The following is a 26,734-nucleotide window of genomic DNA, read 5'->3' on the forward strand; positions in this document are numbered from 1 at the left end:
GGTAAATAAATTTGATGAATTTGAGGTATTGCTCAGAACATCAAAGGCAGATATTGTTGGGATATCAGAGACGTGGTGTCACACAGGTATAAGGAATGCAGAACTAGAATTTGGGGAGTACAATGTGTACAGGAAGGATAGACAAGATAGGAAGGGAGGAGAGGTTATACTATTATTTAAGAAACACATAAAATTCAAGGAAGTGAAGTCAGTCGGCATCGCTGGAGAGTGCAGTGTCGAGTCAGTTTGGTGTGACATAAGCATTGGGAGATCAAAATTGAGGGTAGGAGTGTACTAGTTATAAGCCTAATGACTCTGATGAGTATAATAAGGAACTGTACAGGGAAATAGTGGGCTAGTAAATCAGAGAGTCTTATAATGGGGGATTTTAATTTCCCAGATATTGACTGGAATTTGTGGGTTGGTCACTCACACACTAGCAAGGCTTTTGTGGATTTATTGGATGATTGTTTTCTATATCAACATGTTCGGGAGTCAACTAGAGGGAGTAATACTCTTGATCTGATTACAGTAGTGATTCTTCGTGCATTAAGAATCTGCGGATAAAGGACCCACTAGGTGGCAGTGATCACAGTGTGCTGAAGTAGGATTTACTCAAAGAGGTAACTACCATCAGGGGTAAAGGGAAGGGTTTTTGCTTATTTAAAGGTGACTACGGTGGTCTCAGATAGAATTTAAATTTTATACGGTGGGACCAACTGATGATGTTACCAACAGCAAATTCAAAATGGGAAGCATTCAAAGAATTTATCTTGGAAGCTACTAGGCTTTACATACCAATTAAGAAATATTGTTCAAGGTTTAGGCCTAAATGGATGTCTGATGAACTAATGAGACATAGGGCAGAGAAGAAAAATGCATGGGATATATATAAATTAATGGGTGACATGGAAGCCTATGATAGATATAAGCTGGTCTGTAACCAAGTCACAAAGGAGATTAGGCAAGCAAAGGCAGATTATGAAAAATCCTTGGCAAAGGATGCAAAGAAAAACAACAAAGAGTTCTTTACCTATGTAAACTCTAGAAGGAAAAGAATGAATCAGATTGGTCCACTGGATATTGATGGTTCAACTGTTGATGATCCTGCTCAGGTGGCTAACAAACGAAATGAGTATTTTGCATCTACACTCAACCAACGAGGAGTTATTCAGGGAAGGGAATGCCAGAGGTGAATTAAACTCTGGCAGTGAGCTGGATGATTTTGTAATAACTGAGAGGAAAGTGGAGGAGAAATTGTTGAAGATAAACATAAAAAACCGTTCACCCAGGGTGGACGGGATCTATCCAGTTATATGAAAGGAGGCAGCAAAGGAAGTAAGCAAACCCTTACCCATAATTATGAGAGCTTCCTTGGACTCAAGGGAGGTACCCATGGACTGGAGATGTGCAGATGTGACCCCAATTCACAAAGGAGGATCAAAGGGCAACACAAGTAATTATAGACCTGTTAGTTTAACTTCTGTTCCAGGAAAATTAATGGAGGCACTGGTTAAAGAAGCACTACATGATCATCTAGACAACATGCAGTTATAGCTTGGACAGAGCATGATTTTCTTAAGGGAAAGTCTTGCCTGACCAATTTGATTGGATACTATGATGTGGTCACAAAGGAACTGGATGCAGGGAATAACTTTGATATCATATATTTGGATCTTAGAAAGGCTTTTGATACTGTTGCACATGGAAGACTGCTGCACAAATTGCAGCAGTGTGGCATTGGAGGCAAATTGCTGCTATGGATAAAGGGATGGTTGAGTGGGAGAAGATCAAAATTGAGAGTAGGAGTGTGCTATAGGCCTAATGACTCTGATGAGTATAATAAGGAACTGTACAGGGAAATAGAGTGGGCCAGTAAATCAGAGTGTCTTATAATGGGAGATTTTAATTTCCCAGATATTGACTGGAATTTGGGGGCTGGATACTCACACACTAGCAGGGCTTTTGTGGATTTATTGGATGATTGTTTTCTACATCAGCATGTTCGGGAGGCAACTAGAGGGAGTAATACTCTTGATTTGATTATCAGCAGTGATTCTTCATGCATTAAGAATCTGCAGATAAATGAACCACTAGGTGGCAGTGATCACAGTGTGCTGAAGTGGGATTTACTCAAAGAGGTAACTACCATTAGGGGTAAAGGGAAGGGTTATTGCTTCCGTAAAGGCGACTACGATGGACTGAGACAGTATTTAAATTCTATACAGTGGGACCAACTGATGATGTTACCAACAGCAAATTCAAAATGGGAAGCATTCAAAGAACTTATCTTGGAAGCTACTAGGCTTTACATACCAACTAAGAAATATTGTTCAAGGTTTAGGCCAAAATGGATGTCAGATGAACTAATGAGGCATATGGCAGAGAAGAAAAATGCATGGGATACTTACAAATTAACACATGACACAGAAGCCTATGATAGATACAAGTTGATATGCAACCAAGTTACAAAGGAGGTTAGGCAGGCGAAGGCAGATTACGAGAAATCCTTGGCAAGGGATGCAAAGAAAAACAGCAAAGAGTTCTTTACTTATGTAAACTCTAGAAGGAAAGGGATGAATCAGATTGGTCCACTTGATATTGATGGGTCAAGTGTTGATGATCCTGCTCAGGTGGCTAACAAACTAAATGAATATTTTTCATCGACATTCACACATGAGGAGTTATTCAGCGAGGGGAATGCCAGAGGTGTATTCAACTCTAGCAGTAAGTTACAGAATCTTGAAATAACTGGGAGTAAAGTGGAGGAGAAACTGTTGAAGATAAACACAAGAAAGGCACCCGGGGTGGATGGGATCTATCCAGTTATATTAAAGGAGGCAGCAAAGGAAGTAAGCAAACCCTTAGCCATAATTATGAGAGCTTCCTTGGACTCAGGGGAGGTACCCATAGACTGGAAATGTGCAAATGTGACCCCAATTCACAAAGGAGGATCAAAGGCTGACACAAGTAATTATAGACCTGTGAGCTTAACTTCTGTGCCAGGAAAATTAATGGAGGCACTGGTTAAAGACGCACTGCAGGATCATTTAGACAAGACTTCAGTTATAGCTCAGACACAGCATGGTTTTGTTAAGGGGAAGTCTTGCCTGACCAACTTGGTTGGATACTATGATGCAGTCACAAAAGAACTGGATGCAGGGAATAACTTTGATATTATATACTTGGATCTTAGAAAGGCTTTTGATACTGTTGCACATGGAAGACTGCTACACAAATTGGAGCAGTGTGACATTGGAGGCAAATTGCTGCTATGGATAAAGGGGTGGTTGAGGGGGAGAAGACAGAGAGTGGTAATCAATGGACACTGCTCATCGTGGACTGATGTGTTATTAGTGGAGTCCCTCAGGGCTCAGTGTTGGGTCCATTATTGTTTTCTGTATTTATAAATGATATTGATGATGGTATATCGGGATTAATGTCCAAGTTTGCAGACGATACAAAGGTTGGCAGGGTTGTCTAGGACACTACTGACACTATGCTGCTGCAACAGGATCTGGAAAGGTTGAGCAGATGGGCTGAGAGGTGGCAAATGAAGTTTAACATTGACAAATGTAAAGTACTACACATGGGAAACAGCAACCCCAGAGCAACGTATCAACTCTGTGGTACTACACTGACAGTGGTAGAGAATGAAAGGGACTTGGGGGTGGTTGTGCAGGCAGATATGAAGTTCTCTGAGCAGTGCAGACGGGCTGCAAGAGTAGCTCATGGAGTATTGTCAATGATATACAGGAATTTTTCCAGCAGGGATAAGGAGGTGATTATTCCATTGTATAAGGCGATGGTCAGGCCACACCTAGAGTACTGTATACAGGTCTGGAGGCCTCATTTCAAGAAGGATGTAGAGCTGCTGGAACGAGTACAGAGAAGGGCAACAAGATTAGTGAATGGAACAAAGGGGTGCTCTTACGTAGAAAGGCTTAAGTTTTGCAAATTACAGTGTCTGGAGACTAGGCACCAGCGAGGTGATCTGATAGAGGTGTATAAAGCCTTGAATGGTTTAAGCATGCTCAATGCTGATGGGATTCTTCCTCCAGCTCAGAATAATCACCTGAGAGGGCATAAATTCAAATTGAGGAAAGACAGATGTAGGATAGACGTGCGGAAATTTGTCTTTAGCCAGCGGGTGGTTGGTTGGTGGAACAGACTTCCATCCCTTGTGGTGGAGGTTGATAGCCTAAATAAGTTTAAGGCTCAGCTGGACAGGTATTTTGAACGAACAGAGGGGTGAAGTGGAAGTGGTTTTTTTTTTTTTTTTTTTTTTTTGGCTGATGCTGCATAAGCTTGCTTTCTTGCATCAAATGCCTCTACTAATGCTAATGCTAAAGACAGAGAGTGGTAATTAATGGACACTGCTCATCGTATACTTATGTTATTAGTGGAGTCCCTCAGGGTTCAGTATTGTTGTTTTCTGTATTTATAAATGATATTGATGATGGTATATCAAGCTTAATGTCCAAGTTTGCAGACGATACAAAGGTTGGCAGGGTTGTTAAGGACACTAATGACAGTATGCTGCTGCAACAGAATCTAGAAAAGTTGAGCTGATGGGCTGAGAGGTGGCAAATGAAGTTTAACATTTACATATGGGAAGCAGCAACCCCAGAGTGACGTATCAACTCTGTGGTACTACACTGACAGTGGTAGAGAACGAAAAGAACCTGGGGGTAATTGTGCAGGCAGATATGAAGTTTTCTGAGCAGTGCAGATCGGCTGCAAGAGTAGTTCATAGTGTCTTGTCAGTGATATACAGGAATTTTTCTAGCAGGGATAAGGAGGTGATTATCCCCTTATATAAGGCAATGGTCAGGCCACACCTTGAGTACTGTATACAGGTCTGGAGGCCTCATTTTAAGAAGGATGTAGAGCTGGAACGAGTACAGAGAAAGGCAACAAGTTTATTGAATGGAACAAATGGTTGCTCTTACGAAGAAAGGCTTAAATTTTGCAAATTACAGTGTCTGGAGACTAGGCACCTGTGAGGTGTTATTATTTTTTTTGTTTTTTGTTTTTTTTTAGGAGCATTAGCAACTAAGGCCATATTGCTCTGGGATATGCTGTGGTCATTCCCTGACCTTTCCGCATCCTCCGTATTTGGTGGTGATGGGCTCGAACACCAGTCTACTCAAGAAACGTGTGCTACGCACTGCTGCTCCTTCCCACCTGGCTATGGAGGCACATGCTAGGTGATATGATTGAGGTGTATAAAGCCTTGAATGGTTTGAGCATGCTCAATGCTGATGGGATTCTTCCTCTTGCTCAGAATAATCATATGAGAGGGCATAAATTCAAATTGGGAAAAGACAGATGTAGGATAGATGTGCGGAAGTTTGCCTTTAGCCGGTGGGTGGTTCCTTGGTGGAACAGACTTCCATCCTTTGTTGTGGAAGTTGATAGCCTAAATAAATTTAAGGCTGAGCTGGACAGGTACTTGGAATGAAGGGAGGGGTGAAATGGGAGCCTGTTTTTTTTTTTTTTTTTTTTTTTTATTTGGCTGATGCTGCATAAGCTTGCTTTCTTGCATCACATGCCTCTACTAATGCTAATGCTATTTACATTTAAATTAATATTTAAAAAAAAGTCCATAATTTTTAAGACTATGCTTCCTTCTTCATTTAGGGCCAAGAGTAGACCACATAAGTTGAAGCTTGTTAAGGGCCCTTATTATAGTCTTGTTACAAACCCTACTCTTTAATAACATGGGAAGGGAGATCTAGTTGAAGTGTATGCTTCCTGCTCCGGCATAAGGGATCTTGCAAAGATCCAGGATTGGCAGAAGGGGTGTGGTGTGTGTGTGTGTGTGTGTGTGTGTGTGTGTGTGTGTGTGTGTGTGTGTGTGTGTGTGTGTGTGTGTGTTCATATCGGGAATGAAAGAAAAAAGTTCAAGGGCTCTTCAGTCTTTTTTTTATTCATTACTCACTTTTATTTCAGTTTGTTATTTTAAATAAGTCTGTTGTCCATCTCTCATATCAACCTAAGGGCTCTTGTAAGGGCTGTGTGGAAGCACTGTGGTCAAGTATCAAAAAGCTATTTGAAAAATAGACTTTTCACTACACCAGGCTGAAAACAGAAATATTGGTATAGCGAAAATACTAGAAGAAATGTAGCAAGTGATAAAGGTCAGTATTACTAGATATGGGCTGTTTCTTTTTTCCAGCTCAGAGTTTATCAAAAGCAGTAATGACAAGTTCAAAGAGGTAAAAGTGAAGTCTGCTTATGAATGTAGTGAAATAATGGTATGCTGAAGAATGACTAGAAGAAATTGTAGGAATGAAAAAACTCAGTGTTTGTTGAGTTGATTTGTGTCTTTTACCAGCTTAAAGCTTAATACAAACTGAAAATTTAATTTAAAAAGTAATGATAAAAAACTAAAGACAAAACTGAGATTCCTTTGCAGAAGCCAAGTTCCATGGACACACTTTGTAAACACACTTGTTCATATGCCGACCGGGCTAGCCGAGTGGGTAAAGTACCTGAGCGGCAACCCCAAAGGTCGCGGGTTCAATTCCCGCCTCGGGCTTGGATCAAAGTACTGCAAAAACCTTGGGAGGTGCAATATGGCCACAGAAGCCGATGCGCCAACAACTACCAAATCAAAAAAAAAAAAAAAAAAAAAAAAACTTGTTCATATTAAATATTATGATTTTTGTAACAGTGTGAAATTCAAATCTATACTAGAACCATTGGAGGTCAAGTGAATAATCCATGTGCAGGGTTATTACAATGTAGCTTAACAGCTTTAAACAATTTTAAGCACCATAGTTTTAGAAAATGAGGGAAGACAAATTTTTATTTGTCTTCCCTTGATATGGGCACCAGTATTTATTTGACAAATATCTCACAAAAAATCAAGCTCACCTTTACCTAACAGTGTTTGAGGTGATACTTTTGCTATGGCAGCAGCAATTCTAGCCTTCAGGTTCATTCACATTCCTAGGTTGTTGTTGTTATTTGGTTTTTAGGAGCATTAGCAACTAAGGCCATATTGCTCCACATTCCTAGGTAATGGTGGTCAAAAGATGCCATCTTTCATGAAACTCCTAAGATACAAATCTATTGGCATAAAATCTAGGGATCACAAAGGTCAATGAATGGGACCCAAATGACCAATCCATCTTCCTCAGAAGTGCTGATCCAGGCATGCTGTAGCACTTTCCAAACAGTTGGTTGTGGCAGACCCACTTTGTGACCTGCACATGTTCTTGATTTTTTCGAGCTTCTGAGGAACATACATCTCACTTCCTCCACTGTTTCATCACTCACACTTTGTCTGCCTGTTTCCTTTGCATGAGTTACACAACATCATAAATTAATGACATTTTTGTGGCACTGATGCACAGAATGTCTGCTGGGAGGATTCTTCTTAAAACAAGTGTATTACATTGCTGACTTTGTTCCCTCAAGCCAAAACTTTGCTGCCCTTTTTTTGGCACTGGTGAAGTCTGCCATTTTGTTAATACTACTGCAGTGCCACTGGTGTGGTCATACACAACTACTAATTGTTTAAGAAAAAACTTCACTATTGTGGCTATCTTTCCATGCACCCATGTATTTTATCCACAACACTGCTATCAGCATACAAAGTTTGTTAAGCTACTTTGTAATAACAATGTATATACCTTGTATACTTTAAAAAGCTGATGAATGCCAAATAAAATATGGGAACATACTAATTTAAACTTGAAAGAACCTATTTTTATATCATTAATTTGAAAATGTCATTAAAAGCAAATAATTTATAATATTCTAGTGCATGGGCTACATGACATTTTTAATGAGAAAGAGAGGGTTTTTTTGGATCATTGTCATTTTTTTTTTTAATGAAACAGCAACATAGAAAAAAAGTGTGGGATGAGGGTTTTTGAGATATATTAACAATATTTTAATATGAATTAATTAATGAATTCCAGGATAAATCCTTTAAACATTTCCCATAATACCCTTATAGTTGTCTTTCCTGTTTATAGAGCCCAAGAATACCTGAGCCCCCTCCTTTCTTAAAATTGAAGTCTTCCCCCTTTCCTTTGACCACTGAAATTTCCTTGGATAGTATCCATTTTATGACACTGAATAAATAACAGTCATCCAGTTGGTTCAAACATCTGATCCAGTTGGTGTATTTCATTTTCACAAGTTCCAGTCTATAAAAGGAAAATTAAAATCACCTATAATAGGCAATTGTACTCTGCAGTTTTTTTATGTGTAAATGCACTCCTACTTTCCTTTACCACTGATTATCTCATGCCACATAGACTCAACTTCAGTAGCTAATTAAAGCCTGCCTTGTAAATAAATAAATAAATATGCACATTTATAAATTAACTGTGTGAACAGTTAATTTTGAGTAATAATACTTGTCCATATCGTTAATTTTTTGAGAAAGACCTGAGTCGTTGTTATTTGGTTTTTAGGAGCATTAGCAACTAAGACCATATTGCTCCGGGGATATGCGGTGGTCATTCCCTGACCTTTCCGCATCCTCTGTATTTGGTGGGCACGGGCTTGAACACTGGTCTAATCAAGAAGCGTGTGCTACGCACTGCTGCTCCTGCCCACCTGGCTACAGAGGCGCTGAAAGACCTGAGGTAGAGATTTTAGGCATTACAGCAAATGACAGTTTAATTTGGTAATAAATGTTTTAAAAAGTTAACTGAATTCAAAGATATTTAAGAATGTATGTTATGAATTTAAGAGTTAATACTCTGATTACAGGTTTAATATACTTCTATAAAAAATGCAATGTAGCCATTTTACTCTTCCTGGGAGTATACCATTCTCTGATTATGATTGTAGAAGGCATACCTGGAAGCCTTCTACTTGACTGTGATATTTGTAATCCAGGTGAACTGCAGAATGGCCTAGAGGTTGGTTATAAAGGTTAAAAAATAAGGCTCCAGCTTAATGTCCAATGGATAAGTTATTCAGTCAGTAAATTCATTCAGTAAGTTATTTATTCAGTAAATTCCCTTCTCAGTGACATTTTTTTATATCTCTCATTTATATTGTTTTGTTCACCTTTCTCTGAAGAATAGGTAAAAAAAAGCCAACATGAGAACAACGAGAAACATCAGATAACTTACGCGGAAAATTAGTTTTCCGATACGGCACTCTAGTGCTGCTCACTTGGTAAACAGTCGGTAGGTGTTATCGGTCTGGAGCAAAGTCGAGAATGATATATTGATTGACAGGTAGGCGTGGAAAACGATGTGCTGATTGGTGTGCAAACACGACACACGATAACATCGGTTTAGTATAACTTTTCGGTTTAGTATTTAGGACAAGTTACCATTAGTAGTACTAATGGTAACTTGTCCTAATGAACGCTTTCCATAATGGAGAAAAAAGGTCAGGTTACTTCCACTTGAATGCCATGTGAGCTTGATCCCCTCCCGAAGTGGAGGGGGTAATCTAACCTTTTTTCTTTAGAATCACAGTCATATTTAGAAATACATTCATAAAAAAATTAATTTTTTTTATGACTGTATTTTTATTTTTTTGTTCAATAATATGTCCTAATGGAGAAAAAAGGTCAGGTTAACGGAATCCTACTTGAATCCCATGGGAGCTTGAACCCCTCCAGAAATGGAGGGGGTAACCTAACCATTTTTCTTTAGAATCATGGGTGGACTAGTGCATAAATTATTTATTAACAAAATATTAATTTTTTATTACTGTACTTTTATTTTTAAGGTCAGGTACCGAAATATAACGAAAAATAAAGAAACCTTTTCCTTTTTTCGTAACCAAACCTAAATCAACAACATAGTAAAAACACTCATGAACTCCAAAAATCTGCTTTTAATAATGAGAAAAAAAACAATGAAGAACATAAAAATGAACAGAACAAAACTTTTATTAATTTAGTTTTCATCAAAAAATCAACCAACGTTTTATTTTCCTTACAAATTTCTTCCATCTTTAAAAGATTCATCGCTACTATTACCTGTTTATCGTTCATCACAAAACTATTATGCACCGTTCTTTACTCATAAATACACATTATAATGCCAACCAATGACTACGCAGTAGCTTGTCATCTGTCGCACCCACCACCACCAATCATTTTATCGTTTGCCACACCTACCTGTCAATCAATATATCCTTCTCGATTTCGACTCCAGACTGATAACACCTACCGTCTGTTTACTGAGCGAGCAGCGCTAGAGTCCGGTGTTGGGAAACTAATTTTCCGCATAAGTTATCTGACATTTCTCATCGTTCTCATGTTGGCTTTCTTTACCTTAGCCAAAAAAACATTTCTACCTTTGCATTTGATCACATATACGGAAAGTTATTTAATTTCAAATTTGAAAATCAATTAAATTCTGGTTAGTATCGTAAACTCAATTCCCAGTTAAGACTTTTCAAATGACTTATGATTTATCTTTGGAAATACAAGGCCAATGTTATGAACAAACATATATTCAAGAATAGTTTTGATAATGTATGATAGATTTATACTAAATTCCAGAACACGAACAAATTGCATCAGAATTCAACTCTGAAAAACAAAGCCATGAAAGTAATGATGAAAAAGAAAGGAAATCAGATTCTGGCTACAGGCTTAGTTCCAGAAACAAGAAAATTGCTGAAATGAAATAATGATAACGTATAAATCCAGTAAAATATCTTTAATATAAATACTTTGATTTATACGTTATCATTATTTTATTTCACTGTGGATCCCAGTACAACAGGCCCATTTATACTTATACTCAAGAAAATTGCTGTTGCATCATCACATAACAACCAGTTTTAAAAAAAAAATTCAAATCCTGTTCTAAGGTGTGAAGAACATTTTTGTACAAGACTTATTGTGATACCATTTAATAAGCAAATATAATTGTCTAGGAAGCATCTCCAAAGTTTCATAGTTGTTTTAAGACATCTTAATGTGGTTACAAAGAGAATTATTCTCAAAATTTGTAAAGATCAATGTAACTAAAGGTAGCCAATTACTTGTAGTGCATTATCATTGCATTCAGAACCCAAAAGATAACAAGAATTTGGTAGAAAGTAGTAAAACATGATAATGCACTTAAATATATTATATTATCATTAAATTCAGAACCAGAAAGAGAATATGGATTTGGTAGTTGGTAATAACAACAAACTTAATAAACACACTTAAATTGAAACAGAAAATAATTTTCTCTTCAACATATAGGTACTACTTATATTGATGATATTAAATTGATGATGAATTGATGATATTAAAAATGCAAGTTTTTCCATTCCACTGACTGTGTTGTAGACTTGTTTACCTTCATTTTCATTATGTAGGTCGATGAAACAAGAACTGTGGATCAAGTTCACAGTCAATTTACAACCATTCAGGTGGTTGATATTTCAGCCATTACATAACATAACACAGATAGTGTATAAGCTAGATTAGTTAATATCTATAGAGTAGATGGATATCATAACTGAAATATGTTTTGATCGGTGTAAAATGAACCTAATTATATAATGTAAGACAATGAGAAGTCAGTAAGTTATGTATGTTCCAGGCCCCTGTCAAAATTGACATAAGTAATATATAATATTATATATTACTTATGTCAGTTTTGACAGGGGCCCAGAACGTAACTTACATTATATTCATAAATTTATATTAAACTCATTTATATTCATAAAAATGCTGATTTTATGAATATAAATCAGTTAAATGTAATAAGTATAACATAACCAAACTAAATTTAATTAAATAAAAAAAATTAAAATTTGTACATTTACTTTGATATATTCGAAGCCCAGACCAAAACTTTTTGTAAGTGCCACTGTAAGGCTCCTGCATTTATCTTTTTTGGCAGAGATTTTACTTCTCTGATGAGGCGCTTCCGTAGCCAGGTGGGAAGGAGCAGCAGTGCATAGCACACGCTTCTTGATTAGACTGGGGTTCGAGCCTGTCATCACCAAATACGGAAAGGTCAGGGAATGACCACCGCATATTTACGGAGCAATATGGCCTTAGTTGCTAATGCTCCTAAAAACCAAATAACAAACAAACAAACAAACTTCTCTGATGGAGTCCCTGGTTGAGGATCTTCCCTTTATTTGAAGGAAGAATGTGGCATTGACTGTCTATATTTCCTCTTTCTTTCTTTGAGAATCTCAGAATAAGGGCCCAGTGGTGGTCATTCTCATCAATGAGGGTCTCTCGTATTCATAGATTTTAGAGGAGGCTCTTCATCTTTTTTCTTTCTCCTCCTCCTTCTGTTGGCTTAGTTCTTTAGCCAATTCTTCCAAGTCTTCATTGGAAAGCTTCCAACAGCTCTGTTACATCCAACTATCCATGGCTATCCAACAGCTCTGTTACATCCAACTATCCATGGCTATCCAACAGCTCTGTTACATCTTCAGCTGTAACCATGTGCAATTCCGCCTCTTGCACCAGCCTGCTAATTCTTCAACAATGTTCTCCACTGGCTCTAATCCTGTGTGCATAAATTGTGGGAGAAGTTTGCACCACACTCCATTCAAACAGTTCACTGACACTTCCTTCCAAGCTGCATTGATGTTATTAATGCCCTTCAAAATGTTGAATGAGTGCCAATAATCCTTGATAGTTTTGTCTGACCTGTCCAAAACCGTCACCATTTCTATGAAGTTTTGGCAGAGGTAATAGGTTTTTAAAGTTGCTATTACCCTCCTGAACAATTGGTTGTAAAACTGAAGTGGTGTTTGGTAGCATTTAAACAACTTTGTTGTTGTAGGGTTTTAGGAGCATCAGCAACTAAGGCCATATTGCTCTGTGTATATTGTCTGTAAATTGCGTGTATTCCAAGGTCGATATTTTGTTTGTTGGATGAAAAAAACCCAATTTCCTGGAGGAAAAAAACATGTTGCTCTTGCCTGAGACCGACTGACTTAGCCAACACTGTCAAAAAGGCCCATAATAATTCCTCCCATCATTGACGGGACTTGAACTCAGATGTTTTCCATCTGGTGTGGGGAGGACAGTGATCCTAGCAATTGTGCTACGCACGAGGGCAGCATTGACATCCAGAGATGTTCTGACTTCAGAAAAGTTTGCAGGATCACCAGGGGCATTATCCAAGAGAATAAGAGCCTTGGCTAGTAACTCATTCTCTTGACAAAAATGGAGCACAATAGAGCAAAAATATCACTGTAGATTGTGTACCAATCCAAGAAGATTTCTTGTGTCACCCGAGTCCTCCTGTTCCATTTCTAGTAGACCGGAAACATGGCTTTGTTTAGACACTTGAGAGCACTTGGTGTCTGTGAATGGTACGCTAACATTGGTTTTAATTTTAAAGTGTGAGAGACATTGGTGCCCAGCAGTAGCGTTAGCCTGTCTTTTGCAGCCTTGAAACTTGGTGGGAAACCTTGTAACATTCATGGGCTATGAAGGTTCCTGATGGCAATTTCTTTCATTAAAGTCCAGTCTCATCAACCTTAAAAATGAGATCAGGAGGATAACTGCCATCCTGTACAATGGCTTGAATCTCTGCAGGAAATGCTGCAGCTGCTGCAGCATCTGCCCTTGCCACCTTGTGACCTTAATTTCACACAGTGGCACTTACTTTGAAATTTAAATCGCAAGAACTATCCCTTGCTGCCTAAAAATATCTCGTCATTGCCCTCTTTTTTCTCAAGATCTTCAAAAATTGAAGATCTCTTATCTCTGGCCACCTTATCCATGATTGGCTTAGATGGGGATAGATATCATCTGTGATTGACAGTGCTATTTCTTTACATCGTATTCAGTATTTATAGTTGCACATTTTTTATAATTTTTTGATATTTTTGGCCTCCTGGTTTCGAAACCGTTATTATTGTGAATCGTCGCAAAAACAAAAAAAAAGAAAAAAAAAAAAAATTCAAATACTTCTGAAATAAATGAAGCCAAATATTCGTAATTTTCTGTTAAATCATATAACACATATTAATTATTGATACATTGTAATTAGTAACACAAATGACACACTCATTATAATATGTAAGAGATAATATTATTTTTATTATTATTAGCTACATGATGCAAGGAAGCCCGAAGCTTATGCTGCACCAGCCAAAAAAAAAAAAAAAATTCCGAGTTACCCTGAGAGAGAGAGAGAGAGAGAGAGAGAGAGAGAGAGAGAGAACACGTGAGAGTCAAGAGTAGAAGGAAATCACCAAGAAATAGAATGGTGATATCCAGCTCAGGACCCTGGGTGTGCCAAGCTCATACTCACCAGATGTGAGTTCCTGGGGTTGAGTATGAGCTTGGCACACCCAGGGTCCTGAGCTGGATATCACCATTCTTCTATTTCTTGGTGATTGCCTTCAACTTTTACTCTCTCTCTCAGGGTAACTCGGGAATTTTTTATTTTTTTTTTGGCTGGTGCAGCATAAGCTTCAGGCTTCCTTGTACCATGTAGCTAATAATAATAATAAAAATATCTTTGTTTATTTTATTTTCATATTATTAGTTTATATACAGTAAACCCTCGCTAATCCAGGTCGAAAAATGAAAATTTCTTTCTCAGTTGAGCACTATACTTTGAAATACACATGGGATTTAGGAAGGCAATAAGTATATGTATATATGAACATAAGTTAACATATTTTATATTATGGGTTTATGTAATTCTTGTTAAAGCACAACACCGTCGCCTTGTTGAGGTCCTCGTATGCAGACAGTTTCATTGTTTTTCTGATAGTTATGCTTTTAATGCTATCAAATGTGCCTGCAAAATCTAATAGCTTCCCTTTATTTTTTATGATGTGTATGGTTTGGTTACCAACATTATAATGGTTCATTAAAGATTTAACAGAGGTACCATTTTCAAACTTTTGTTTGAAAATAGTACTGGTAAGGTTTTGTTCAATTGAAAGCACAACTCATTTGCATTTACCCATCATTTTCGTGATTTCTAAACAAAAAAAAATATATTTACTATGAAAAAGATTTTGACACACCTAACATAAATAACGAAACTTCTTTTATTTCTTTTTGTGGTACAATGGAGAACAACAATCTACACGATGCACTAAAACAAACTAAACATTTGTTCTCTTTCCATTGTTTTGTTGAGCGGCTGTAGTGAAGACACCGGGGATTGTGGTATAATAGGTATATTCATCTCCCAATCACGACTTATAATACTGCTTCTTGTAACTTCTTGTGACTTGCAAAACATCTTTTTATACCTTTCTATTTATTACTTGAATTTTATGATTTATGGTGGATATATGTATTTTTTTTTTTTTTTTTTTTTTTTTTTTTTTGTAATTTGGAGTCTTGAAGTGTCCTGGTTAATCAAGAGTCTGCTGTACAACTTCTGAGTCTTCTATCGATGGATAAATGTATCGTCTTTTTATAGTTTTTAAATAAAGGCTCTACAGTGATATTTTTTTTATTTATTTTCATCAGCACTAATTAAATTTTCTATTTATTTGTGTTCTACGTTTTTTTGTCTTTAGGGCAATCTTTTTCTTCACTAATCTGGATGACCTCTCTCCTCCCAATTAATCCGGATTAGCGAGGGTCTACTGTATTTTATTTCTATTTTCTTACCCTAATGGAACTATTCATTTTGCTTTCACACATGTAAATATTTAGTATGGAAGCATTTTTAAGATGTAGCGATATAGTGCACACTTCCATACTAAAGCAAAACAGAAAATTTTAATATTATGATTTCCTTTGCAAACTTTGGTGATGGACAGAAATTTAATTTAAATATGCTATGATTTCCTATTATTATTATTATTAGTATTAGTAGTAGTAGTAATAGCAAATGATGTAAGAAAGCAAGTTTATATGGTGTCAGCCAAAAAAAAAAAAAAACCTCCATCCATCACCTAACCATCGCCTCCAATAATTTTAGTTCTTCTTTCAATTTATTCAAACTGCCCACTTCCACAACAACAACAGATGGAAGTTTATTCCAACTATCAACCACCCACTGGCTAAAGGCAAATTTCCACACATCTATTCTACAATTGTCTTTCTCAATTTGAATTTATGCCCCCACATGTGTGTAGTCTGAGCAAGAGAAAGAATGCCATCAGCATTGGGCTTGTTCAATCCATTCAAAGTCTTGAACACCTCAATCAGATCACCTTGCATGTGCCTAGTCTGCAGATGCTGAAATTTGCCTGTCTTGGTAAGAACACCCCCTTTGTACCTCTCAACAATCTCGTTGCCCTTCTCTCAGCGTTAAATCCAGAGCATTTGCACTGGGGCGGGGGAGGGGGAGAATGTAAACTTCGGGGGTACATGCACCGGGGTGTAAGAATGTAAACTTTGGGGGGTACATGTAGTATATATTTTTATTATTATTATTTAATATTTACAACATATGTATATGTTACAAACAAATCTGTATAATTATATTTATGCATAAATATAAATTTAAAATATGCATATATATGCATAAATATAAATATACAGATTATGCATATTTATATGTATGCATATTTATGAATGTTATAATAAGAGAATATGAGAAAGCAAAATAGGAAATATTTATTATTTAACATCTAAATACTAATAGTCAGTTCACAAAAACCACATTTCTGACAATAATCACAGTTTAATATGAAAATCACCGTTAAAATTTGCAAAAAAAAAATATATATATATACAAATTATAATCAAACGTGCAAGTACTGTATTGTAATAATCTTATTCTTCTTTGCTTTTTTCTTTCCATGTGTATTAATCACTTCATTTATTAATTTTTCCGATATTCATTCGGGCCCTCTAAGCTTATCTTCATGCAGTCTTTCAATATTACAGTACAGATGCATATATAATAAAAAGGTTATAAAATGTATTGTTTATAGATTGTCACCAAACCATTTCATTTGCAATATACAAAGGAAGAATTAGCCACTCTGAAAAAAACAAAAAAAAAGAATGTGAAAACCATAAAGCGAAACTGCGGACAATTGAATTAGTGGCTGTAGACCCCCCTGAAATCTGCGGGACACTTTATAATTATGATTACAATAGCATCTTACCTGCCCGACCACCCCCACCCATTGTGGGGACAGGCGCCTCCATAGCCAGGTGGGAAGGAGCAGCAGTGCGTAGCACACGCTTCTTGATTAAACCGGGGTTCGAGTCCGTCACCACCAAATATGGAGGATGCGGAAAGGTTAGGGAATGACCACCGCATATCCCCGGAGCAATATGACCTTAGTTGCTAATGCTCCTAAAAACCAAATAACAAACATAACAAACCATTATGGGGGTGGTTGTGCAGGTAGATGTGAAGTTCTCTGAGCAGTGCAGACGGGCTGCAAGAGTAGCTCATGGTGTATTGTCAATGATATATAGGAATTTTTCTAGCAGGGATAAAGAAGTGATTATTCCCTTGTATAAGGCAATGGTCAGGCCACACCTAGAGTACTGTATACAGGTCTGGAGGCCTCATTTCAAGAAGGATGTAGAGCTGCTGGAACGAGTACAGAGAAGGGCAACAAGATTAGTGAATGGAACAAAGGGGTGCTCTTACGAAGAAAGGCTTAAGTTTTGCAAATTACAGTGTCTGGAGACTAGGCACCAGCGAGATGATCTAATAGAGGTGTATAAAGCCTTGAATGGTTTGAGCATGCTCAGTGCTGATGGGATTCTTCCTCTTGCTCGGAATAATCACCTTAGAGGGCATAAATTCAAATTGAGGAAAGACAGATGTAGGATAGACGTGCGGAAATTTGCCTTTAGCCAACGGGTGGTTGGTTGGTGGAACAGACTTCCATCCCTTGTCATGGAAGCTGATAGCCTAAATAAGTTTAAGGCTCAGCTGGACAGGTATTTCGAACGAACAGAGGGGTGAAGTGGAAGTGATTTTCTTTTTTTTCTTTTTTTTTTGGCTGATGCTGCATAAGCTTGCTTTCTTGCATCATATGCCTCTATTAATGCTAATGCTAATGCTAATCTGTCAGGAACCAGTTCAGGCAAACCTATTTGTGGCCTGCAATCTTGTTTGTGATATACAAACAAAGAATTAGTCACAAGTAGACTGATTGTGTGAAACACTATCGAGAGATGGTTTGTATGAAAATAAAGGGAACCCGAAAACCATAAAACACAAATGCGGATGCTTGAAATAGTGGCTTTTGGTTACAATTTGTGCAGCTAGAAATATTGCCCATTTAATTGTTTTGAAAATTGTGTGTCTTGAATTTTAGCAATTTATTTTCACCGTCTACCACCTAACAAGTACCACACTTAGTTGATGTGATTTCTCATGTTGTTTACTTGACATAAATTTATCGAATTCGTGTTTTATAAAATAAAAATTACTATTTTTCACTGGAAGGGAATTTTATTCCACCAGGAGTGAAACTTGCCCCCGGTCACCCTCTTGGATTCAACACTGCCTTCTCTGTACTCACTTCAGCAGCTCTACATCCTTCCTAAAATGAGGCCTCCAGATCTGTATGCAGTACTCAATATGTGGCCTGACGATTGCTTTATAAAAGAGGATAATCACCTCCACATCCCTGCTAGCAGAATTCCTGTATATTATTGACAAAATCCCATGAGGTCTTCTGGCAGCCTTTCTGCATTGCCCAGAGAACTTCATATCCGACTGCACAATTAACCCCAAGTCTTTTTCATTTTCCACTACCCTGAGTGTAGTAGCTCACAGTTGGTACATTACTGAAGAGTTATTGCTACCCATATAAAGAGTACTTTGCATTTGTCAGTGTTAAATTTCAATTGCCATTTCTCAGCCCATCTGCCTGATTTTTCTAGATATTGTTGCAGTAGCACACTTTGATTACTGTCATTAACTGTCCTGCCAACTTTGTATCATCTGCAAACATTGTTTGATATACCTTCATCAGTATCATTAATAAATATAGAGACAACAATGGGTGTGCACTGAATCCTGGGAGATTCAACTAATAACATTAATCCATGAAAAGCAGTATCCATTGATAACTACTCTCTGTCTTCTCCCATCCCTTTATCCTTAACAGTAACTTGTGCTTAATGCCACATTGTTCCAATTTGTACAGCCGTATTTCATGTGCAACAGTATCGAAATCTTTCCTGAAATCCAAATATATGATGTCAAAATTACATTTTGCATCAAATTCCTTTGTTACTGCATCATTAACACCCATCAGATTGGTCGGACAAGAGTACTCCCTTAACAATTCCATAAGGTATAAGGTATGTTCGTGTCAGACGGCACCTGGGATTTCTCCCATCTCCGCGTGTGTTTCACTGTATCGAGGACAGTACACTCTCAAGCCAGAGACTTGAAAGTGTGTGGGCCGTGTCTGTGCAGTGTGATTTGTTGTGCCCATTGTTTATCCGGCTTACTGGCCGCCAGGCCCCTAGTGGGTCCCCTACGTTGCCCATACCCTGCCACGTGGAGGCTAGCTGGGTGTATCCAGTATCACAACAAATTGCTCTGGCAGGTCCTGCCACCTAGTTTCCTGGGATTTCAGTGGCTAGGACCTATTAAAAAAAAAAAAAAAAAAAAAAATTGCGTTTGACATTAATGCTTAATGGGATTGCTGTTAGGAAATCGCTGGTTTGGGTTGAACGCTAAAGAGATGTGTTAAAGGCCAAATAGGTCAAACAAAATTTTGATGTTATTAAATTTAGACATGTGAGGCTATATGCTAGATAAAAGCTAATAGTGTTAGTTGTCTTAGAGATTTACAGGAAACCGGTAGAATTTAGACGTTTATTAGAATTTGGCAGCATTGTTAAGGGTGTACTTGGTCGATTTAGTGAGAGAGGGAGGGAGACTGAAGACTGGGGGGAAAACAGATAGAAGAATAGGGACGATAGAGTAGGCATCCCTAAAGAGGTCAGTGGAGACGAGCCCCACCAGACGAAGTATGGGGGTAGGCAGGGAGGAGAGGAGACAGAGATCCGTCTCCTCCCTCCCCTGCCTGGGGATGGGGTTTTAAAGGGAACCAGGTTAGAGTACCCAGTTCAGATCGCCAATGGCGCGTTGGCAGCAAAGCCGCAGAATGTCTTCGTCGGTGTCATGTCCAAGGAGTGTCGAATCCGGTATGAAGGTTAAGCTAACACATCCCACCCCCATATCCGGGGGTGGGATATGTTAGCTGGCAGTGGGGAACCCACCAGGCGAGGGGGTGGGAGAGACACACATTTACTTCATTCATAATCTGCATTCTCACTCTAATTGCATTCTTTTTTTTTTTATTTTTTTTTTTAATATATATATATATATTTTTTTTTTAAAGTACTTTTTTCTTATTTTATAATTTTTTTCCAAGTTTTTTTTTTATATATATATATATATATATATATATATATATATATATATGTTTTTTTTTTTTTTTTTTCACTCAACTCATTCATCTTTTTCTCACACACCAGGAGGGAATGCAATGATGTGTAGTGTAAATTTAAATACTAATTAAAACTATGGTTAGTGTGTACTTAACTGTAGCATTTATGGTTTGTGTTCTTTTTCTCACACGCTTACACTTTTATTCATTCTTCTAGCTCTCATCTCATTTATTCAACTCTTACTTTCTGCACTGCACTCTCTGGGCACATCAACTTACTTTTATTCTTCAGTTGTGGTGCAGGCCTAGCTGCAAGTTTTTTTTTTTTTTTTTTTTGCAGGCCAGGGGAGAATGCATTGATAGTGTTGATGTGGTTAGTAAATGTTTGTTGGTACAGTATATATAAAGAATAATGTAAGTTATTTTTAACTTTGTATTCTTTCGGCCAATTACATTTGCTCTTCCACTCATTCCCATTCACTCTCTCTTTCCCTCATGCTAGGTCACTCTTTCTTTCACCAAAACTGCCATTTATTCCCTTTTACCATAATTCCTAGTTCACTCGGTTCCCAGCCTATTCATTGTCTTTCATTCTCATTCATTCATTCTACATTGCGTCCCTTTGCTACTAGCCTACTGATATTTTTCAGCTAAACTGCTCCCCTGGTGGCTAAGGGTTTGCTTATCTCCTCTGCTGCCTCCATTAGATTCCATCTATCCTAGACACCTTTTTTATATTTAGCTTTAACAATTTCTCTTCCAATTTCCTTTCAGTTATCACAAAATGATATAGCTCCCCATTATAGTTTGATAAACTTCTGGCATTCCTCTGTCATAGAATTCCTCATGTGTGAATGTAGATGCAAAACATGTATTCAGTTTTAGCATTAGCATTGGTAGAGGCATACGATGCAAGAAAGCAGGCTTATGCAGCATCTGCCAAAAAAAAAAAAAGAAACCCTCCCATTTCACCCCTCCATTCATTCCAAATGCCTGTCCAGCTCAGCCTTAAATTTATTTAGGCAATTAGCTTCCACAACAAAAGATGGAAGCCTGTTCCACCAATCAACTACCCACTGGCTAAAGGCAAATTTCCACACATCTATTCTACAACTATCTTTCCTTAATTTAAAACTGTGCCCCCTCAGGTTCTTAGTCTGAGCAAGAGGAAGAATCCCATCAGCATTCAGCTTGCTCAACCCATTCAAGGCCTTATACACCTCAATCAGATCATCTCGCAGGTGCCTACTCTCAAGGCACTGCAATTTGCAGAATTTAAGCCTTTTTTGGTAAGAGCACCCCTTTGTTCCCCTCACCAATCTTGTTGCACTTCTTTGTACTCTTTTTAGCAACTCTATATCCTTCCTAAAATGAGGCCTCCAGACCTGTACACAGTACTCTAGGTGTGGCCTGACCATTGCCTTGTATAACGAAATAATCACCTCCCTATCCCTGCTAGCAAAATTCCTATATATCATTGACAAGACTCCATTACCTGCCCTGGCAGCCCATCTGCACTGCTCAACGAACTTCATATTTGGCTGCATAATTACCCCCAGGTCTTTTTCACTTTTCGCTTACCTGAGTGTGGTACCACACAGTTAGTATGATACTCTTCGGTTATTGCTACCCATATGCAGTAATTTGCATTTCTCAATGTTAAACTTCAGTTGCTACTTCTCAGCCCATTTTCCCAACTTATCTAGATCCAGTTGGAGTAGCATACCATATTTACTGTCATTAACAATCCTACCAACCTTTGTATCATCTGCAAACTTGGACATTAAACCTGATATACCTTCATCAATATCATTGAGGAATATACAAAACAATGGGCCCAACACTGAACACTGGGGAACTAATAACATTAGTCCATGAAGAGTAGTGTCCATTGATTACCACTCTCTGTCGTCTCCCACTCAACCATCCCTTTATCTATTGTAGCAAATTACTCTTATTGCCATACCTCTCCAATTTGTACAGCAGTCTTCCATGTGCAACAGTATCAATAGCTTTCCTGAAATCCAAGTATATGATATCAAAATTATTTTTGACATTCAGTTCCTTTGTGACCACATCATAGTATCCAATCAAATTGGTCAGACAAGACCTCCCTTTAACAAACCCATGCTGTATCAACTATTGCTGCCGTCTTGTCTAGATGATCCTGCAATGCTTCTTTAACCAGTGGTTCCAATATTTTCCCCAGAACACAAGTTAAACTAACAGGTCTGTAGTTACTTGTGTCACCTTTTGAACCCCTTTTGTGAATTGGTGATACATTTGCACACCTCCAGTTCATGGGGACCTCCCCAGAGTCCAAGGAAGCTCTCATAATTATGACTCTCATAATCAGTTTATCAGCAACCTGAGCAGGATCATCAACAGTTACACCATCAACATCAAATGGATCAATGTGATTCAACCCCTTCCTTCTACTATTAATATAATTAAAAAAGTATTTGCTGGTTTTCTTGGCATTCTTTGACAAAGACTGCCTAATTAATCTGCCTTATCACGCCTAAGCTCCTTTATGACTTGATTACAAAGGATTTTATATCTATAATGGGCTTCTGTATTTCCTAATAATCTATATGCATCCCATACATTTTTCTGATGGGAGAGTGAGTTTTTACATTAGCAATAATAGTGAACTATTATTGCTAATATAAAAACAATAAAATAAAATATAAAAATGGAAAACAACAATAATAATAAAAAATATATATACTATAATGCCATTTTAATATAAAAATTAAAAAATATATCTGTTTGAAATAATATTTAATAATAGCCAATTTGTATGCAAGATGTAACAATCTGAGTTATTCTTTTCTGTTTGTAAAACTCATCCTTATATATAGATTTCATTTTATTAGCCTTATATGCTATAAACAGCATAATTTTTTTTGTGGAAGTGGATAGCTTAAATAAATTCAAGGAAATACTAGACAAGCTATTGGAAGGAATGGATAGATAAAATGGGAAGTTTTTTTTTTTTTTTTTTGACTGACCTGTATAAGCTTACGTTCTTGCTTTATTTGCCACTAGTAATACTAATCATTTCTAATTTTAGTATAATTAATCCAATGTGACAGTTAGGCATAACATCACTACATGTGTGTATATATATTGCAATTTTCATAAAAATGCTCTTCTTGCACTTTCTGGTCTCTTCCAGCTGAAAGCTGATCTGCATTAAAATTTTTATAATTTTTAAAAGTTAACTGATATGTAATGAAAAAATTTATAATTTTAAAGTGCTTTATAATTTCCAAGTCTGTTATATATTTTATAATTTGCCTTTCTTTCTCTCTTAATTAATATTTAATTTTCAATCAAGGCATACGAGGATTGGCTGAAAAATCATAAAGTTGAGCTCCCCTTACCAGGTGTTAACCTAACTCATCGACAGCTGTTTTTTATTGGTTTTGCCCAGGTGTGGTGCTCCACCAGTACTCCTGAGGCTATGCATTTACAAGTGCTAAATGACCCACACAGTCCTGCACGCTTCAGGTATGTGTATGCATGTGTGCATATTCTCTTCATTACAGTATTCTGGGAGTACAAAAAATTCAAGTTTTAGTACAATATGGTCAGATTAAATTGCACTTATTTCAAGATCTCTATTGACCATTCATTGAAGAAAGAAAAGAATAAAAAAATTAAAAAAAAAAAGGAAAAAAAAAAATATATATATATATATATATATACAAAATAAATTATTCCTGAATATATCACCAGGTGATATGCATTATAAAACCCCTTCTGAACTGTAGTGGCTACAATAAAACAATTTATAATAGTAATAACATCAAAAATCATGATTTTCTCATTAAGCTTTAATATAAAAATGTGAAAACTATTGCCAAGAGCATTGTAAAACTGTAAACTTCCTAGATAGTGACAACAACCATGTTTCATAATCCAGTTACTCTTAATGGACTATATAAAGTGATTGTTATGTTTGAAGCAGTAGGGTAACTGAAGGTTAGGGTTGGTCAAGTTGCAATTATTGGAGAAAACATAACAGCAGAACAGAAGCAAAGGACAAGTAATGCTTGTTGTAACTGCAATACCTGTCGCATTCTAGATGGGGTTATCGAAAATTATGGCACAGACAGCAGTAGAAAAATGTCCTACCTATGCAAAGTTTATTGTATTTGAATGATTTCTCTCAACAATTCTCCATTTCTGTACTGAAACTTTCAGCACATCCTGAATTCAGTATTAAGATGGCCAGAGAACACTTGTGATCAAATGAAGTACATATCCACTTAAATGAATTCAACTTTCAGAACTACAGAATATAGGTATGCGATTTAAAATCAGCACTTACGCTCCTATAATGTAACTGTGTGGAGAAGCCCCACAGTAATGTTCATCATAAGTGTGGGTTTTAATAATTTTGGAATCAGTTGATCCGTATATTGCAATATTCTATGCCTAGAGACCACTTTTTTTGTGCAAGCTGGCAGTGTACCACATCTTGCTTAAGGGAAATTTATTAGTGCCCAGCAATAACTCCACATTCTTCAGTTCTTTGCCTATTGTCTGTAACTATTAGCTCTTTTCTTATATGTACTATTGTGGCTTGTTGCTATAGGATTATTTAATGAAGCATGTCCACTATATAATGTGAACACCTTAGCAACTCAAAGTGGCACGAATCATTGCAACCAGTAATATTATTGCAGATGTTCACCATGGTAATCCTGTAGATATGGGTTCATGTTTACAAGCCTCAGCAGATATCAAAAATATGCCATATGCTACAAGCCTAATGTGTTGTGGAATGGTTGAAGCGATAACGTTGTTCCTTGCTGCCTGGTTTAATATATTTTTTTTTCATAATTCTCCTTACATGCTGCAAATCAACTTCCCATCCCTCAAGTTATTTTGTTTATTCAATGAATGGTATGCTCTGTAGGAGGCCCCAGAGTAAGATTTTGGGCACAAGATTATTTATAAAAACAAGTTAAAGTACTTAGCAGTGAGTGACATTGATTTTATGTGAGGAAATACATAAAATATATTTACAAGAGTAAATAAAAATACATACAAGAGTAAATATGTGATATTCAAAATTTAGTTTATTGTTTCATAAAACAAAAGTTACTGATTTCATAAAACGAAAGCTACCTATGAAGAAAATTCTAAAATTGACTTACTATGTTTCTTGATTTTTTGCTGAATCTTACTTTCAGATTACCCATGCAATGTAATAATTTTAAAATCGATGAAATTAAGACATAAAGATTAAAAAAATAATTGATTTTTAACTTTAAAAGAATTTTGAAATTAGTGATTCTGAATTAATTATGTTTTGTTACTGTAGCTAATTTCTGTAAATGTATACTTGAATCAGTGTTTAAGGACTTTATCACTAACTTTAATATTTGTTCTAATACTGACCATTTTACAATATATTTGTACAAGAAATAATTAATTTGTATGACACTGAATTGTCTATATATGACAGTTTGGAAAATTTACATATATCTTTTAGCTATTATGCTATAATAAAACCGAGAAGATTTCTGGGAGTCATTGCTGTACAAGTAAACGCATGGTTGTGTTAGGGTAGCTAAGAATAGGAACAGGTGCATATATACTTGCATATACACCAATGCTAGGAATTTGTAAATAAATTTGATGAATTTGAGGCATTACTCAGAACATCAAAGGCAGATATTGTTGGGATATTAGAGATGTGGTGTCACACAGATATAAGGAATGCAGAACTGGAATTTGGGGAGTACAATGTGTACAGGAAGGATAGACAGGATAGGAAGGGAGGAGGAGTTATGCTATTAGTTAAGAAACACATCAAATCCAAGGAAGTGAAGTCAGTCGACATCGCTGGACAGTGCAGTGTTGAGTCACTTTGGTGTGACATAAGCATTGGGAGATCAAAATTGAGAGTAGGAGTATGTTATAGGCCTAATGACTCTGATGAGTATAATAAGAAACTGTACAGGGAAATAGAGTGGGCCAGTAAATCAGAGAGTCTTATAATGGGGATTTTAATTTCCCAGATATTAACTGGAATTTGTGGGTTAGTCACTCGCACACTAGCAAGGCTTTAGCGGATTTATTGGATGATTGTTTTCTACATCAGAATGTTCGGGAGGCAACTAGAGGGAGTAATACTTTTGATCTGATTATCAGTAGTGATTCTTCATGCATTAAGAATCTGCAGATAAAGGAACCACTAGGTGGCAGTGATCACAATGTGCTGAAGTGGGATTTACTCAAAGAGGTAACTACCATCAGGGGTAAAGGGAAGGGTTTTTGCTTTCGTAAAGGCGACTACGGTGGGACCAACTGATGATGTTACCAACAGCAAATTCAAAATGGGAAGCATTCAAACAATTTATCTTGGAAGCTACTAGGCTTTACATACCAGCTAAGAAATATTGTTCAAGGTTTAGGCCTAAATGGATGTCAGATGAACTAATGAGACATA

At 36.9% G+C, this 26,734-nt stretch overlaps 1 protein-coding gene across 1 annotated transcript in view; it reads left to right on the top strand.

Moving 5' to 3' along the window:
- Positions 1-26,734, top strand: part of Nep3 (M13 family metallopeptidase neprilysin 3) — a 353,718-nt gene that overhangs the window by 307,099 nt on the left and 19,885 nt on the right. The window contains exon 17 of the mRNA XM_090387832.1: positions 23,609-23,781. Coding sequence (XP_090243958.1) covers positions 23,609-23,781 — 173 coding nt within the window. The remainder of the gene's footprint in view (positions 1-23,608; positions 23,782-26,734) is intronic.

Source organism: Mastigoproctus giganteus, chromosome 13, assembly GCF_048544385.1.
Source record: "Mastigoproctus giganteus isolate SK-2022 chromosome 13, ASM4854438v1, whole genome shotgun sequence".
In the NCBI taxonomy this organism is placed as follows: domain Eukaryota; kingdom Metazoa; phylum Arthropoda; class Arachnida; order Uropygi; family Thelyphonidae; genus Mastigoproctus; species Mastigoproctus giganteus.